The sequence below is a fragment of the Diorhabda sublineata genome, chromosome 1, assembly GCF_026230105.1.
Source record: "Diorhabda sublineata isolate icDioSubl1.1 chromosome 1, icDioSubl1.1, whole genome shotgun sequence".
Taxonomy (NCBI): domain Eukaryota; kingdom Metazoa; phylum Arthropoda; class Insecta; order Coleoptera; family Chrysomelidae; genus Diorhabda; species Diorhabda sublineata.
In genome coordinates, this window is record NC_079474.1 from 17,309,397 (window position 1) to 17,326,523 (window position 17,127).

General features: G+C 29.3%; 2 protein-coding genes across 4 annotated transcripts; one reads left to right on the top strand and one right to left on the bottom strand.

The window, feature by feature from the left end:
- The first annotated feature begins 118 nt into the window (after positions 1 to 118).
- On the top strand, positions 119 to 7,326 carry LOC130444650 (DNA helicase MCM8-like). 3 transcript variants are annotated; one of them, XM_056779908.1, is made up of 12 exons: positions 119 to 503; positions 553 to 909; positions 960 to 1,219; positions 1,673 to 1,777; positions 1,845 to 2,000; positions 2,516 to 2,732; positions 2,783 to 2,943; positions 2,995 to 3,207; positions 3,262 to 3,377; positions 3,433 to 3,652; positions 5,627 to 5,788; positions 5,845 to 7,326. In XM_056779908.1, exons 1-12 carry the CDS (start codon positions 377 to 379, stop codon positions 6,046 to 6,048), a joined length of 2,298 nt encoding a protein of 765 aa, XP_056635886.1. In that variant the 5' UTR covers positions 119 to 376; the 3' UTR covers positions 6,049 to 7,326. The 3 variants fall into 3 exon arrangements, with proteins under 3 accessions (XP_056635886.1, XP_056635895.1, XP_056635905.1); XM_056779917.1 differs by having other exon boundaries at positions 142 to 503; positions 568 to 909; XM_056779927.1 differs by having other exon boundaries at positions 142 to 503; positions 5,627 to 5,762; positions 5,845 to 6,106.
- A 136-nt stretch (positions 7,327 to 7,462) lies between these two features.
- LOC130444661 (ankyrin repeat domain-containing protein 13C) lies at positions 7,463 to 16,481 on the bottom strand. The gene is made up of 10 exons (XM_056779937.1): positions 16,337 to 16,481; positions 16,207 to 16,248; positions 16,051 to 16,155; positions 15,737 to 15,868; positions 14,033 to 14,244; positions 12,681 to 12,812; positions 11,134 to 11,304; positions 10,846 to 10,995; positions 10,545 to 10,792; positions 7,463 to 9,605 (listed from the first exon to the last, which is right to left on the bottom strand). The coding sequence occupies exons 1-10, from the start codon at positions 16,446 to 16,448 to the stop codon at positions 9,590 to 9,592; spliced, it is 1,320 nt and encodes a 439-aa protein (XP_056635915.1). The 5' UTR covers positions 16,449 to 16,481; the 3' UTR covers positions 7,463 to 9,589.
- Positions 16,482 to 17,127: the final 646 nt, after the last annotated feature.

Genomic DNA, 17,127 nt, shown 5'->3' on the forward strand with positions numbered 1-17,127 from the left:
TATTATGATAAATTAAAAAGAAGCAATCCAAAAACTATTTTATTATTTAGAATGAATACGTTGGCAATATGGTAACGTTGTAACTTATACTACAAGATCCGAAAAAATAATGTCAAACATACGTTTATGATGTAAGAAAAATATTAGACAAAAGGTTTTTAACTCACTATACACTAGATATAAGCCGATAAAAATTGATTGTAATAATAATAATTTTGTTTCAATAAATAATAATTTTGTTGATTCAAGTGAGCTTAGCCAGAACAAAAAATCAGTTGGTTATTCTGATAATCAACTATACATAACCATAAAAAACAAATTCAAAAATATTCAAAAAATATTTGTTTTAAATAAAGTTAAATTTCTATTTTTTGAAATGTCGAAACCTTGGTTTAAAAAGAATTATAAAAGAGTTAGTAAATATAAAGGTGACGATCCTAGTGATGTAAATAATCTACCAAACTATGGATATTTAGGGTTCAGACTTTATTTCCCCGATGCAGGTGTGTTTTTTAAATTCAAATTATTATTTGTTTAGATTATTGATTTTAGATCATATAAACGAAGAGATGTTAAAAAAACACGTAAATACGTTCAAAACATTCTTTCAACAAAATCAAACGTGTTATTCTTTACCGGAAATCGCCAAAGATAAATTATTTAACTTGGATTTTAAACAAATAACTGGAGACGAGAACATATTAACAAATTGGCCCGAATTTAAGGAAGAATTATCGAATGACTCAGAATATTGTTTAAATTGTATAAGTTTAGCCATGCACGATTTAATTACCAAGTATTATGAAGAACAAAACGAACAAAATTTGATATTATTCGAACCGATAACTGCAAGAATTTGTAATGTGGAACCATTTTTACATCTAAGAGAACTCAGGTTTCAATACATTGGTAAATTTAATAAAAATCGGTGAATAAGTCTCTACTTGAAATATTTTTAGGTAAACTGGTAACTATTAAAGGAACTGTGATAAAAACTAGTGATGTAAAGTTAATTGCTCAGTATTTAACGTTTACATGTAGCAATTGCTTTGGTACTCAAATATCAAAACAACCAGATAATGTTTACACAGTACCACTTAGTTGTAAGACTAAAGATTGTAAAGCCAAGACTAATTTTAGTGTGGAACTCGCGTCTCCTTATGATAAATTTGTCAGTTGGCAATCGGTTAAGATTCAGGAACCACATTGGGCTGACCAGGTAAGAAAATAATAACTTTTTCTTACACCTTTTTAAATGTTTTTTCTAATGATTTTTCTCCAATTAATTTAATTACAAATTTGAAGAATGGTGTGTAACCATTGATTTCCTTTTTTTTAATTTGTATGTTAAAAATGTCTCTTCTTCTATTTGAAGTTTACAATTTTCTAGTATTCTAATAATTGGTGATTGATTTACTTCTGGGTATTGATTCGATGTACATTTAGATAATACCTTTATCATGGGATTTGAAATGATGAGGATTTCGTTAGTTTTATAAAAGGTTCTTGAATTATTGACTATTTTTCCTTAATGTATGCTTGATTAGATATTTTAAAGACATCATATTTATATGCTCAAATGGTTTAGCTGCAATAGGAATTAGATTAAATTTGATGAATAAGGGACTCATACGCTGACTATAAGTTTGATTAACTAACTTGTATTTTTTAGTATGACCATGCCAGAACTCCAAGAACTCTTGATTGTGAATTAACAGAAGATTTAGTAAATACTTGTTTCCCAGGAGATGACGTAACTATTTCTGGTATAATTAACGTGAGTTAATCATGTAATTTGCATATGAGAATCACAATTATTGAAACAATTAAAAATTTCGTTTCAGGTAAGAGATGTTAATAGTAACAACGGTAAAAATAAACAAAACTCCATATTCAATCTTTATTTGAAAGCGATATCAGTTTTTAATAACAAAAAACAATGTAAAGGTGAATATAACATCGGGATATCTTTCAATCAAAATGATTATTTCGATATACAAGTAAGTTTTATTTGTTAAAAATGATATGTAACATCTGTACTACTACACAAAACAGTCTCACTGTCATGTCTTTCAAGCCTTCCAGATATCTTATAAAGGACTTTTAAGACCAGACTCAACCTTCCACATATTCTATAAAGGACTTTTAATACCAGACTCAAGCCTTCCACATATTCTATAAAGGACTTTTAATACCAGACTCAAGCCTTCCACATATTTTATAAAGGACTTTTATATTCTATAAAGGACTTCCAAGAACAGATTCAGGCCTTCCAGATATCTTATGAAGGACTTTTAATGCCAGAATCAAGCCTTCCACATATTTTATAAAGGACTTTCATATTCTATAAAGGACTTTCAAGAACAGATTTTGGCCATCCAAATATCTTATAAAGGACTTTCACTACCAGACAGTGTAACTTCAAGTGTTGTTGTAGTGGTACTAAACAGTAGTCATACTTAGATGGAATAGAATTATTGTTATAGAGTTAGTAATATTTGGTGTGTTGTTTCAGAAAATCCATTGTGCTCAAAATTCATTTGCTCTTCTAGTACAATCTCTATGTCCCAATATATATGGGCATGAGATGGTTAAAGCTGGTCTTCTCTTAGCATTATTCGGTGGTACTAAATCTGAATCATTCCGAGGAGAATCCCATGTATTAGTTGTAGGTGATCCTGGATTGGGAAAAAGTCAGATGTTACAAGCATGTACGAATGTTGCACCTCGAGGTTAGTATATCATATATATTAGTTTCGAGGGAAAATAATTATTATTTAAGGGGTTTACGTATGTGGAAATACAAGTACAAGTTCTGGATTAACAGTCACAATGACTAGAGATGGAGAGGGAGAATTTTCTTTGGAAGCAGGAGCTTTAATGTTAGCAGATCAAGGTTGTTGTTGCATCGATGAATTCGATAAAATGCCTACCCAGCATGCAGTAAGTTTTTTTATTAGTTTAGTCGAATTTGTTTCTATAAATGTTTTTTAGGCTCTTTTAGAAGCTATGGAACAACAAACTATTAGTATAGCTAAAGCCGGAACGATTTGTTCTATCCCTACAAGGGTTACTATGTTAGCTGCAGCTAATCCCGTAGGAGGTCATTACAATAAAGCCAGAACAATAGCGGAAAATTTGAAAATGAATTCACCTATGCTATCAAGATTCGATTTGATATTTATTTTAGTCGATACCGTAAACGAAGTAAGGATTCTTACAATTTCTTAAATTGAAATTATACTTTTATGTTATTTTTAGGAAACAGATTGGCTCCTATCGAAGCACGTGGTCAGCATACATTTAGAACAAAGCGAAAAAAGTAGAATCCAAAATAATTCGGTGTCTATTGTAGAATCTAGTAATGGAAATTTAAGGTAAATTACTTACAGTTACATATAGAACAAACTGATTTGTTTTATTTAATTTCAGAGACCGTTTAAAATTTGACGCTTCCAAAGCCGATTTGGTTCCCCATAATTTATTTAGAAAATATATAGCTTACGCCCAGAAATATGTCAAACCGCAATTATCGGATGATGCGAAAAGTGTCATTAAACAGTATTACCTATCGTTGCGTAAACAATTCCAAACTGGCGACTGTACTCCTGTTACGACTAGACAGGCCAACTCCTTAATTCGATTAACTCAAGTGATTAACAGTTTTAAATAATTGAACGCTTATTATATAGAGTTCGATAAAAAAATGACAACTTTTATGTTGTAACATATTGTTATTGTAGGTTAGGTTAGGGAAATGTTTACCAAAAGAATAGAAATGGTCCTATACCATTATTATGGGGCGAATAATAACCCCAAGGAAAATTCAAGTAAAACTCGCAAAAGTGACATCTGAGCAAGATGTAGCTTGTATCTGCATTACAGAGGCCATGAAGACTTGTCTAACGACAGCAAGAAGTTATCTTAGAGTTTACTGCTCTTTGTCATAAAAAGATACAGGCAAACATACATCTTCTAGGACTTCTAGTGGACGATTCACCAAAAATATGTGATATAAAGAACTTTTCAGTATTGCTGAGTGATAAAAAATGGAAAGATTACACCCTTCACTTAATCAGAAATAATACCATGTTATGGTATACTGATGCATCCAAAATTGTAATAGGTACTCTTCCTAACCATTGAAAGGTGTGCACATTTCAATTTGCACTGTAACTATAAACAAAATCAACCAGTCATGATAGCAAAGCTGATCGAGGCAAATCTAGAAACAGTAAATGAACCAAGCAAATGAAAATCTAGGTATGGGTATACGTGGGAAAAGGGGTGCCTTTCACAAGGCTAGAACCGCTCTTTTTTACAGAGTTTAATCAATTGAGAACAGAACTAAAGAAAATAGAAAATCTCAGCCAATAACACAAAACGGTATAGAATGTTGTCAAAACAATTTAGAATGTTGTAAAATACGATCTAGAATGATGTGAAATGTTCTAGAACAACAAAAATAGATCCTTAAACGATCTAGAAAGACCCCAAGTCTTCTAAAGGGATCCAGAAGACCTTTTGTGTCGCAAAAACTGTCTATAATCGTTCATATACTTCATTACACGATCTAGAATGTTGTAAAATACGATATAGAATGATATGAAATGGTTTAGAACGAAAAAATTGTTACCAAAACCATCTAGAACGATACCTAGTCTTCTAAAGTTATCTAGGACCCTTTGTATCGTTAAACGATCTAGAATCATTCATGGTCGTCTCAACATAATCTAGAATGTTGTACAATACGATCTAGAATGATGCGAAATGTTTTTAAAAGACAAAAATAGATCCTTAAACGATTTAGGACCCCAAGTCTTCTAAAGGAATCCACAAGAACCTCATGTATCCTAAAACGATAAAATGATCTAGACTAATCCCAAAAGTGATTTAAAACTATATGGAATGATTGATAGTCTACTAAAACGGTCTTGAATGTTATCAAAACGATCTAGAATTATTTGAATTATTCTGGAACGACAAAAACGATCTAGAAGGACACCTAGTATTCTAACGCCATCTGGAAGGTCCTTTTATGCCATAAAATGATCTAGTCATAATCTTCTATTACAAACTAGAATCTTTCATAGTTTTCTTTTACAATCTAGAATCGTTCATAGTCTTCTATTAGAACCTAGAATCGTTCATAGTCTTCTATTACAATCTAGAACCATTCATACTTTTTTTACAATCTAGAACCGTTCATAGTCTTCTATTACAATCTAGAACCATTCATAGTCTTTTTTTACAATCTAGAACCGTTCATAGTCTTCTATTACAATCTAGAATGTTGTGAAATGTTCTAGAACGACAAAACTTATTCCTACAATAATTTAGGAAGACCTCATCTGCCCTAAGATGATTTAGAAAGATACCACGTGATTGTGAACTTTGAGATAGTTCTTTGGAAACTATAACTTCGAAAGGTCTACTGCTACTACTGGGTTTTATAGATTCAACCTTTATGAAATCGTCTCAAATATTATTTATCGTTGATCTGGAACTGTATGAAGAGTTGTAGCATATATATTTAATACAGTTATAGAAAAAGGGGTGAATAGTGGTAGTAGAATAGATTTTTTAAGTAGATCACCCTGTATATTTGATATTTTTGTTTTTTTAGGCAAGAGCAAAAGCTGAGTTACGAGAAGTGGCAACCAAGCAAGACGCCGAAGATGTAGTAGAAATTATGAAGTGGAGTCTGAACGATATTTTCAGTGATGGTACTGGAGTTTTGGATAAAACACGTTCTCAAAACGGTACCGGAACAAGTATTAAAGCACAAGTATGGATTCTCGATGGATTTTTTTTTCTACTTTGGTTTTATTTTTTTTTTTTTAGATTACGAGGCTCTTAAGGATAGTGCAGAGAATTTCAGAAATAGAAACGAGATCTATTTTTGGTACAAATGAACTGAAACAATTAAGTGAACAAGCGGGTATAGCTAAAAACAAATTCAACACGGTTTTGGAAAATTTAAATTTACAAGGATTCCTGTTGAAAAAAGGTCAAGGCAAATACCAATTGGTTACAGCTGATTTTTAGATTTTTTCTTTGAATTCGTATATTTCAAATGTTGCAATAAAATGTCATCTCAATTCTATTTAGATCATTCCATTGATTTTTGCGGTACCATAAAAAATAAAGTTTTGTAATCCTTATTACCACTTCAAATCTTATAAATTGATTAAATTATCAAAATTGTCCCCCTTTGCTGTAAGGTTTAGTTATACTACATGTTTATTATGATTTTCTCCATGATATCCTAAATTTCTTTTGAGATTCATCTTCACTAACTTGTAGTTATTACAACTTTTAGAAATTTTCCAGTTATACTAGTTTGAGAAGATGCGATTCATAAAAATATGAACCAGTTGCAACTCTCCGATGCCCAACTACTAAACATCAAACTAACATTTTTTTCCAGTTTTGATTGAATGTGAAATAAAGGAGTCTTTGTTCCAATCATAAAGCATGACCATATTATTTAATACCCAATTTAGTTCATAAAACCAATAAAAGAAAATTAACCCATTCTTCTCTTTTCCTTCTATTTTTTCAGAAAAACCATAAGAAAATTATTGTATGTCAAGGAATGTCAGGTTGTGCTCTGCTTAGGCTTATCTTATTAATATAATACCTCTCAGAGATTCAGGTCAGGATCATTCTGGTTTCAATCAAATTGCCCAGCTCTAGTGTTAACATTTCATTAATTTCATTTCATATGAAAAATGACATTTTGAATTATTGGTTTATGTTATTAACTGTGGGTTATTAATCCATCGTTTCGGTAATCATCTGATCCAAAACCACTCTGAATTTATATGAAAACATTGACATTTTGCTAGTTAACAATTTGAAGATACAGGAACCATTGTTGTTCATCTACATTTTACTGTGTTTCTGTTGCTGTAATTTTGTAATTATCTGATCCACAACCTATTCTGATTTCACATGAAAACAATAGCATTTCGCCAATTTTCAACAAACTATTTCTTGTGTTGAAGACACAATATTAACACTATCTGGAACCATTCTTGTTTATTTGCTGTTAACTCGGTTCTTGGTGCTGTTGACCGTAGGTTATCAATTCTTTATTTTGGGATACATCTGACCCAAAACAAATTCAGTATTCATTTAAAGACAATGACATTTTGCCAATATTTGGCGATAAAGTGGTGGTAATTTAGCACTAGTATAAATCATTCTTGTTCATTTGCGTTTTACCTCAGTTTCTGTTGTTGACTGTAAGGTAACATTCCATTTTGTGTTGTATAAATTGTTATTTTTACATGAAAAATACACAGTTTATACAAGAAACAATTTTTGGTTGTTTATATTAGCCAAGCATACAAACTTTTTCCACACAAAGGTTTGTTGCAAATATACAAGTGATTCCATTAAATCTGTGTGTATATAGGGATAAGGGATGGATTGGGATATAAATGATACACGTATAAACAATTTAGATATTGTTTATAAAATTACCCTGTGAATATTTAAATAACGTATTTATTCTACTTATAATAAATATTGACAATTGTTTTTAAATATTGACGCAGAACTTACAATCTAAATTTTTAAATAACACAATTTTTTAAATTTTAAATTAGGGACTAGAAAACAGTAATACAAATAACTTTCAGTGTAAAATTTAACATTCAAGATAAAAATTTACAATATAAAGAATACTTTAATGGAAAAATTTTAAGTACTTGAATTTTTGACAAAGAATATTTTTTTTAAGTTATCAATCAGCGAAACATGAATTTTGTTACTGAAACATTTATTATAGAAAAAATTAATTTGAACAACTATTTTCGTTTGGTACCTCATATAGTACAACAATCAGTAGTTCAAATGGTCCAACTACAACAAATTTATTAAAAACGTGTATCCAATACTTATTTTGATAAATTGTTCAATAATATCTGGAGTACATGAAAAAATAATAGAACTCAACAAAACCAAATGATAATGTCAAATTATTTCTATAATTTTAATTAAAATTAGAAAATTCACCATCCGAGTATGCTGTTGTGAGTTTGTGTATATCGAATAATATACACGACATAAATATGAAAGTAGTTCAAATGAACAACCACATTAGAATTTACTAAAAGCGCTCATCCAATATTATAACTAAATATTTGAATTACATAAAACGCTCAATTAGGTTCAAGAAAAATAATTAAAATTGTCATTAGACTTTGAGTCCAGAATTGCGTGTTCATGTTTTTCTTAGTGGATAAAATTTTTTATTGACTATTGCATATAATGTGAGATTGATTATTAATAATTCAACATCAAGATCAAATATTTTGTATTTATAATTATTATAATACAAAATTTGACATTTGAGAACAAATTATATAAAAAAAGGAGGATTTGCTAAGCATGTGTTTATGGGATACAATGTAATTTCATAGTATTATGGTCCCATTTTTCTTACATAAACAAAATTTTTTTAAAAAATCGTTAAAATCGGATAATTATTCGACTTACTAGAGTCAAAAAAAGAGGAGGGGAGCGCGATACTATAAAATTACCAAATAACGAAATGTACTAAGCAGGAATCACAATAATTTTTTTTTCAATTATAAAGTTTTATCCTTTTTACGTCCACGATTCAACATTTACTTGTTATAATAAAGATGCTGATAATAATAGTGAAACATAAAATTAAGCCACTTTTCATTTGAGAATTTTCACTATTCTACTATATATAAAAAGACTTTTCATAAGATTAGTATTTTTTAAGTATTTGTACATTTATTTCCATCTATTATAAAATTGGACAGACTTATAAGTATAAGGAGAGATACTCAATAAAAAATGATAAAAACCATATAAATAACAATTTTTAGGTTAGTTTTGAAACGATAATCAAAAAACACTAAGGTTTGTAACATCTAAAAAATTTGTTTAGTTGCCAGTAGTTTCGCCAGTAAAAGTAATTGGGTAACAATTGATTTAGCATAATAAGAATATAAATAAAAAAAAACTTTGGTACCACCTAGAACGTAACTATACTTAATGTATTTTTTATTATTTTGATGTTTTATATAAAATGTTTACAAATTTAAACATGCAGGAATGAAAAAACTCTCATGATAGTAAACGACATAATTTTGTAAAATTGTAAAAAATTATTTCAATATAATGGAAATGTTATTAAATTATCTAACATGAAAAGTATAAACTTAAAGCTACCGAACCGCTTTGCTAAGACCACAATCGGTGAAGAATTGATTTTTTTTCCTTCAATCCCACTTCTGTTATTCGGTACCGTACAATAAACAAAATAGAGGAACTATTCCAAGTATAAAAGACAGTTGGTACTATAGATGCTGCCCAAGGTGAACAACATCGGTACTTCGACAATGATCGTTGGATTATTACTATTTTGAGCGAACGTTGTTTGATGGTTACTTTTCAGTTTTTTTGTGTATAATTTTTTTACCAATTTGGAGGGACGTTTTGCCGCCGCTGCCGCCAATTGACGCTGACGTTCGTAATCGTACGGTAACAAAAATTCCGGTTTTTGTTTGTAGCTTAGCTCGAACCAGTTCAGCAGCTCAGGCCGTCATAAATCTGGAAACCTACAAAATAACAAACATATGAAAACATGAAATTCAACCAATACAGAAGGAGAATCGAGCTCCAACCTCATGTCACTTTATCTATAAACATCAATTTCTTCTAGTGTAGAAATTTTCTTACATATAAATTAGTTTTCAAGTTATAGAGTTGTAATGAATAAATCCACGAATAAAAATTTCCTCCCAACAATTATTTCACATGAGACTTTTATTTTTCAAAAATCTTTGGTAAAAAATTATATAGAAAGGACCAATGGAAAATAGAACAAATGTATTCAAATCAGGAGCATAAGAAAACGGTACTTTTGAAACTGGAGTCTATCTATGATATAAGAAAAAATGCTCCTAAAGAGTTTCAAAAGAAGGAGGAAACAATCTATGGAACCTTTCCAAGCTGTATCACTCCAAATATTTCCTTCGATACCCATAGATCTAAAAAAGATCTAAATATATATATATATATATATATATATATATATATATATATATATATATATATATATATATATATATATATAATCCATTATACCTAAAAAAATTATGGATTTTGTGGAAAGGAGAAGAATACATTCTAGCTTACTTAGTTCTAGAATCCTCACAAATATGAAATACTTTTGACAAGAATACTCCAGACCCACCTCAATGGTTGATACAAAGTCGTCCATGAGGCCGGTCCTGTTCTATTATGTTAATGAAACCTCAAGTTTGACGAATGCGGAGTGTTTATATCATTGTAATATACCAATAGATCTGTCATTTTTCCCCCTAAATATTTTGTTGATCAATTATTGTAGTCACTTCTGTTGTATAACCACAAAATCAGGAAAATTATTTGTTGTAATAGATTAACATTGAGATATGTGCATGGAAGTTAATAATTCAAGGTTTTAATCACCTTTTTACTTATTATTTTATATCGGGTATTATTTATTTACTTACCTTGTTGGATCTTCAACGTAATTTTTTGGTATCATGAACAAATGTTTAGGAATGTCGTCTCTGAATTCGAAATGTTGAAACGTTATTTTAGCCGTAACCGTAGGTAAAATAGGAATTTCAACTTTTACGGGAAAACCGTTAGGCAGTTTGAATGTTATAAAGTCTCTTAATTTTGAAAAATGCTTAAAAGGCGCTATCACTTCTAATACATTTAGTAGCATTTCCACCGATAAGGGAAATTCGGAGCTCTACAAACATTAAAGATTTTATTAAACTTTTAATTTTTTTAAATCACTTTTACCATTGCTATGGTTGCTTTAAAACTCTTCGTAGATTCCTTATACACTAAATCTCTTCCTAATCTGGGATAGTTATTTACATCTGCGTTTAAATACTCTTGCCAGGTAACTTTTTTGTCGGGAGGAGGTATTAGACTGTTTCTTCTAACAGGCTGAAATATAAAAATTATTAAATGGATACTGAGAGATCAATTCTAAACAATTGGAGTTGAAATATTAGTCAAAACTTGAAAAAATAATCATTTTAATTGAAATACCGGCTTCTTCAAATAACAAAATCGAATACTTACAGCACCGTCTTGGTCTAAAGGTTGTAAGTTCCCTCCTTTCGTTAAACTCTCTAAAATAGCCTTGTTTTTCTGCAAATCGTCTGAAGATAGATGTTCCCTTCTTTTACGACTTTCCAACTGCAAACCGTGCACCGTATACAAGTCACTTTCATACTGACCAGCTACCATTTCCTAAGGAAATCAATAAAGAATAATTTAAAACTGAAAAAATACTCAATTCAAATGTTAGATTCTCGATATAAATTTCACAGCAATATGTGTCATGGGAAAATTAGTCCGAAAAGACAATATACTCTTCCACCATCTATACTGACTTGAAGATAATGCAAAAAATCAGTAATCAAATGAGATTATGTCAATTTAGGATAATTATTATTTTATAAAAAGGAAAATTTTAGCACAAATCAATAGGTAACTGGTCTGATGGTTAAAGGTCACCATAAACCATATTTTTACTTTATAGTACCATTTTTAAAGTGACATATGTGAAAATGTAAGCTCCTTTTCCTCCAATAGTTTGTTAGACTTTAAAAAATAAACAACTTTTGTATTTTTTAAATAATGACAAAAAAAATTCAGTTGTCTTTTAATCAAATCAAATCCACTGATTCAAAAGCTTGGTATGAAAAGTAGTTTAGTAATTTTTCTCCAGGAAAATCAACCATAATTACGAAAATAGTGATGGAAATTCGCAAAGTAAAATTGAAAGGATAGTTGTCACATGAAAATATTATGAAGTGTTTAAATGAGAATATAAAAGTTTCTTTCTAAATTGGTACTGCTTTCCTCACAATGGAACAAAAATAACGAATTGACAACATTTTCTGTTAATCAAATCCACTGATTCAAAAGCTTGGTATGAAAAGTAGTTTAGAAGCTTTCTTTCTTGAAAATTAACCATAATTGTATGATATCTGGAGTGTAAACGTTCACATGCAAGTACCAATGATGCTCAAAGATCAAAAAGACCAAAAGAGGTAGCGGGTACATTAGTAAATACAAACAATTGAGAGGATAGCTGTCACATGAAGTGTTTATACGACAATGGAAAGTTTCTTTCCGAATTGGTACTGCAAAAATAACAAATTGATTATTCACATCACTATCTGGAGATGTTTTGAAAAAATAAAAGGGATGTTTTGCATCGATATATAACCATAGAAGAAACTTCCCCACATTTTGATTAAAGCAGTAATCACCTGAGTGAAAAAAGGAACAATCAACAGTGGCAATTGCTATATATTCTTCGATATATTGACAAAGAAATTAAAAAGAGACTACTCAATAAAAAAGATGATCAATGTCTCTCTGGCTGTAGTGGTTTTAATACCTGAAAAAAATGATCCAAGGAGAGGTTGGAAAAGCGTTCCACTGATTGTCAATGGTAACCATGTTGATAAATAAAAAGAAAATTTGAATAAAAACCTGTAGTAAACTAGTGAGTTATGCATCGATGTATTAAATACTGAATCCAACAAGATTGAATTCGCTTATAAATCACCCCAATAAATATAACGAGCATAAATATTAAATTTTACTTAAAATACCTTACGATCTTCCCTGAAAATCCAACCTGATTGGGCCCTAGTGAAAGATATGCTTTTCGTGGAAATCTGTGCTGCCATTATATCTGTAGACATTAATAAATCCACTTCGTCTTCAATTTCCATTTCACTCTCCTACAAACAACAATCATATATACATTAAATATAATTCCATAAACGTAGAGGATTATTTTTCAAAAAAGTAAAAAATTAAGATAAAATTGAGTGCTAGTTAAACTAGCGGGAAATACGAGGCAAAATTCAATTGAAATGATTGAAAAATTAAAATACTATAAATTATATCCCTCTATTATATAAAATCTAGAATTGTCTCTTCAGAAAACAACCATTAACAATATATTTCTGAGTACTTTTATTTAATGTATTATTTGTTCCCTTTTTCGCCCTGTACAATGTTTTTTAAGGTAGAAACTTCCACTTTACATGACATATATGCCCAAAAGCCTAAAAAAATAACATAAACCCATTTGGCAATCGAAGTCACCTATATTTCAGCGTGTCTTTACATTTTCTAAATAAAACAATGTGTGACCAAAGTAACCTAATTTCATTTTCTGACTTTGACCACCCAATTTAAAAAAAATGGACTTGAAAATTCTTCAGCTTTTTTGCCAATTTCAAAGTTGGAAGTACTAGTACAGACCCTACAAAATAAGACTAAGAAAAAAATATTATAACAATTGGTTTAAAAGTTATGACAAGTTAAAGTTTAAAAGTGGACCAAAATGACTTTACGGTACTGATATATTACCAAGTTTAACCTGCTTCAAAATAAAGTTTTCTGTTCTATTTTATTATAGCAAGATTGGTAGTTTATTCAAATTATCATATTTATAAAAATAGAGGTATCTAGTTAATTGTAATTTAAATTTAGTCCCTTTATATTTCAACAGAATTCAAAAAAACTAATTTGCATTTATATTTTACTTGCAGGTTCAATTTACTGTTAATCATGAAGTTTTATGTTTATTTAGCACTGTTTATCTATATTCTGTTTTTTTAAATGATTTTGTATTGTATTTCACCAATTCGAATAGAGGAAGTCGATACCTAATAAGCTATCCAGGAAACTATTTTGATAAGATTAATTTTATTATGGTTTATTTCGAACATGTCCATATTTAGTTGACCTCGAATCTCATTGTATTGTCAAATTTATAATAATTTATTATAAATTTATAATAATATTTTAGTCAGATTTTATATATAAACGTTTTCTATTTTCTAATAACAATGATCCAAGCAAAATTTATTTGAATGATAAACGTTTGTTAAATTTTTATTACACACTATTGTGCAAATAAAACAAATAAAAGTATGAGTCATAGGCTTACCTCGTGTCTAACTTTTTGATAAACTTTAGCTACATTATCTAAAACGGTAAGACTTTCATTAGGTTTTGCGTTTCCATTAAAAATAAATGATATATCGCCACGTTCCCACCTCATATCCGAAAAATCCACTAGGGTAGTGTCTAATCTTATATTTGCACCACTTTTGTATATTTTACAGATGTCCGATGGCAAGATTCTTGAAACAAGGGGCACTGAAAATATTTTAATTGGACTATGCACATTAAAAAAAAATTGTTTTACAAAACATTGAACAATAATATAACTTATATTGCAATTTCAATTATTTATCAACAATAATTTACACATAACCATAATAGATTAGCTGAATATCATAATGTTGCCTGTTTTATGTAAAAAGCAAACACAAGACACCAGTGCGCTAGCTTTGGTGAAGCTACCTATCAGGTTTTCAATTTTGTCGAGTACATAGTTCATGTACAGGAGAGAGGTGACAAGATGCATCCTTGGGTTACACCGGCGTTGACCTCAAATCTTTCTCTATAGCTTCAGTCAAATTTGCTGGTGAAGGACTTTTCTTATGACCTTGGCAATGGCTGGGACTAAAGCAGTTGAATGGTAGTTGTTGGGAATTGTCTTTTTTTCAAACAGTTTGAACCTGAGCAAGTTTCCAATCTGTTTGTCAATTATATAACATTTAAGCTGCAGATCCAATTCTAGAAGCATCTTCATGAAGCTTACAGTCAAAGCCCAAGTTATAGCGGTTAAATCTTACTTCTGGGGGGTAGTCTTTTCAAAAACTTTTCACCAAGATTACCCTGATGCTTTCTCTATTCATAGAAAAAACGTCATTACAACATTTCCCTGAACACATCTCTGGTTTTTATCTATACTATTTGTATCCCGATCTTAAGTACATTTTTGTACCTATATATAAGATAATTTTCTGTTACAAAACTTTGGGAAAACTTTAATGTCTGTATAAGATAACTGATTAGCTAAAATGCCAAGCTTGGACCACTGAAATGAATCCCAGAAGGTATTAATATTTTCATAAACTTTTTTTATTATTTGAGATAAGATTGTCATTATTTTAACCACCAAAATAATCCCACAGACTCTTCTCTGTATTCAAATGAACTCACAATACAAACTTTCTATATTGTTTGTTCTACTGTTCGAAAAGAAAGTCACATTTATATCAAAAAGTTTTAAATTTTGAAAGGATCTTTTCCAGTTGACCAATTCTTGAGTTGCCTAATTCAAATCTTAAGTATTCAGATGTTCTCGATGTATCTGGATGACAATTATTAAAAATTTTCTTATTTATAACTTCACATTAAAGTTAATCCTTATGCCTTGAGTTTCTTAATAATATACATTAGATTTACCAAATTTATATAAAAAGTACCACAAAGGATTTAGAAAAGTAGAAAGATTCATTAGACTTAAGCTGTTTAGTGTGTTTTACTCACAGGTTAACAGAAAATACATTGTAATTCCAAATTTTATTCAGATATATACTGTATAAAATCAAAATGCTGAAAATAATATATCTTTTAACTGTGAACATGTGATGTGTATAAGGACACAAAAGAAAAAACAATCAAATGGATTTAAAATAAGAAAGCTGACCAAATATTGTAATTTATATAATTTTAGAAGTCCTATTGTTTAGTAAAACTATATTATTACATTTATAATAGCTTTTATTATAATACTCACCCCATGATTGGAAATCCCACTTCAATTCCATATAAAAATCATTAATTTTACTTAAAGCTTTCACTAAATTTGGTCTTCTCTCTTCCATTTGTTCTCTAGACTGCTGCCTAAATTTTCTAACCAAACAAGATACTAAAAGATTCAAAACAAACTAAAATTTTGTATATTCACCACTAAAGATAAATACTATTTTAGATAAACAAAACGTAATCCTTCACTACAAAAAAAATTATACTTTGGTATAGAAAATTTAGAAAATATCCAAGAAAAAATAATAATATAGAGTTTAATACTAAATGTGTTCAAACTATTACTTGTAGGTCGATTTCCATAGCTGACAGCTTCTGCTAGAACAGTCCAACCTAAACCATTTTTCACCTTCACAGGCGCATCATGTTTTAATAGCAGCTGTACACATTCTACAAGAAATAACATTAATTAATTACCCTATCAATTTTCAATTTACATACCTTTCCTTCCTAGCATAACAGCCAGATGTAAAGCTGTATTTCCTAAAAATCAAGATAAACAAATTTCATAATCAAATAACCTAAAAATAAATTTCAATAGTAATACGTTGACATAATAAATAATGGTTACCATGTTTATCCTTTAACGCTACATCGTATTTCCTTATTAACCGAGATAAATTTGGTAAGTCGTTTTCGAAAACAGCTCTATGAAGTGGAAAACCATCACTTTCATCCGCCATCACAAAAATAATTAAATAATATGTGACATTTTGATAAACGTCAAAGTCTTCTTTCTTAAAAATAGCAAAGATAAGTATTAACATCAGCTAGCTGTATGTCGTTATATATAAAAGGCCAATTGAAAAAAAGAAGAATTAACATTAGTGTTTACAGATGTTACATAATTATCAGATTTTAATATTTATCGTTCCCGATAAAAAAAAACACATTTGATAATTTTGAGAAAATTCTTGAGAACATTTTTGACCAGTTTTTTCAGTTGTTCGAATCAATTTTAATTGTTTTTTATGGCATTTAGTATTGTTATAGCAAATATGTGTTTGATACATTTATAATTGTTTATATATTTAATAAATTTTTGAAATATTTTATGTAAAAAGATAAATATTATATAATGTACGCATTTATATGGCTCGCTAAATATCTTTGCACTTATATAAGATTGTTATTGCATGCGTAAAAATTATACATATATATTTTTTAGGAATATATCCTTTTTTTATCCTTTTCAAGTAAAATCTGATAAGTTTAACAGCACTACATCATAATTTCATTAAAGGTATCTGGCAACATTGATTAGGATAAACAAATAAAACTAGATTTAGTACTATGTTATTAGTGTTATTATTATGTTTGATATTATGTATTAAATAACAAAGTTTACTGTATGTATATACG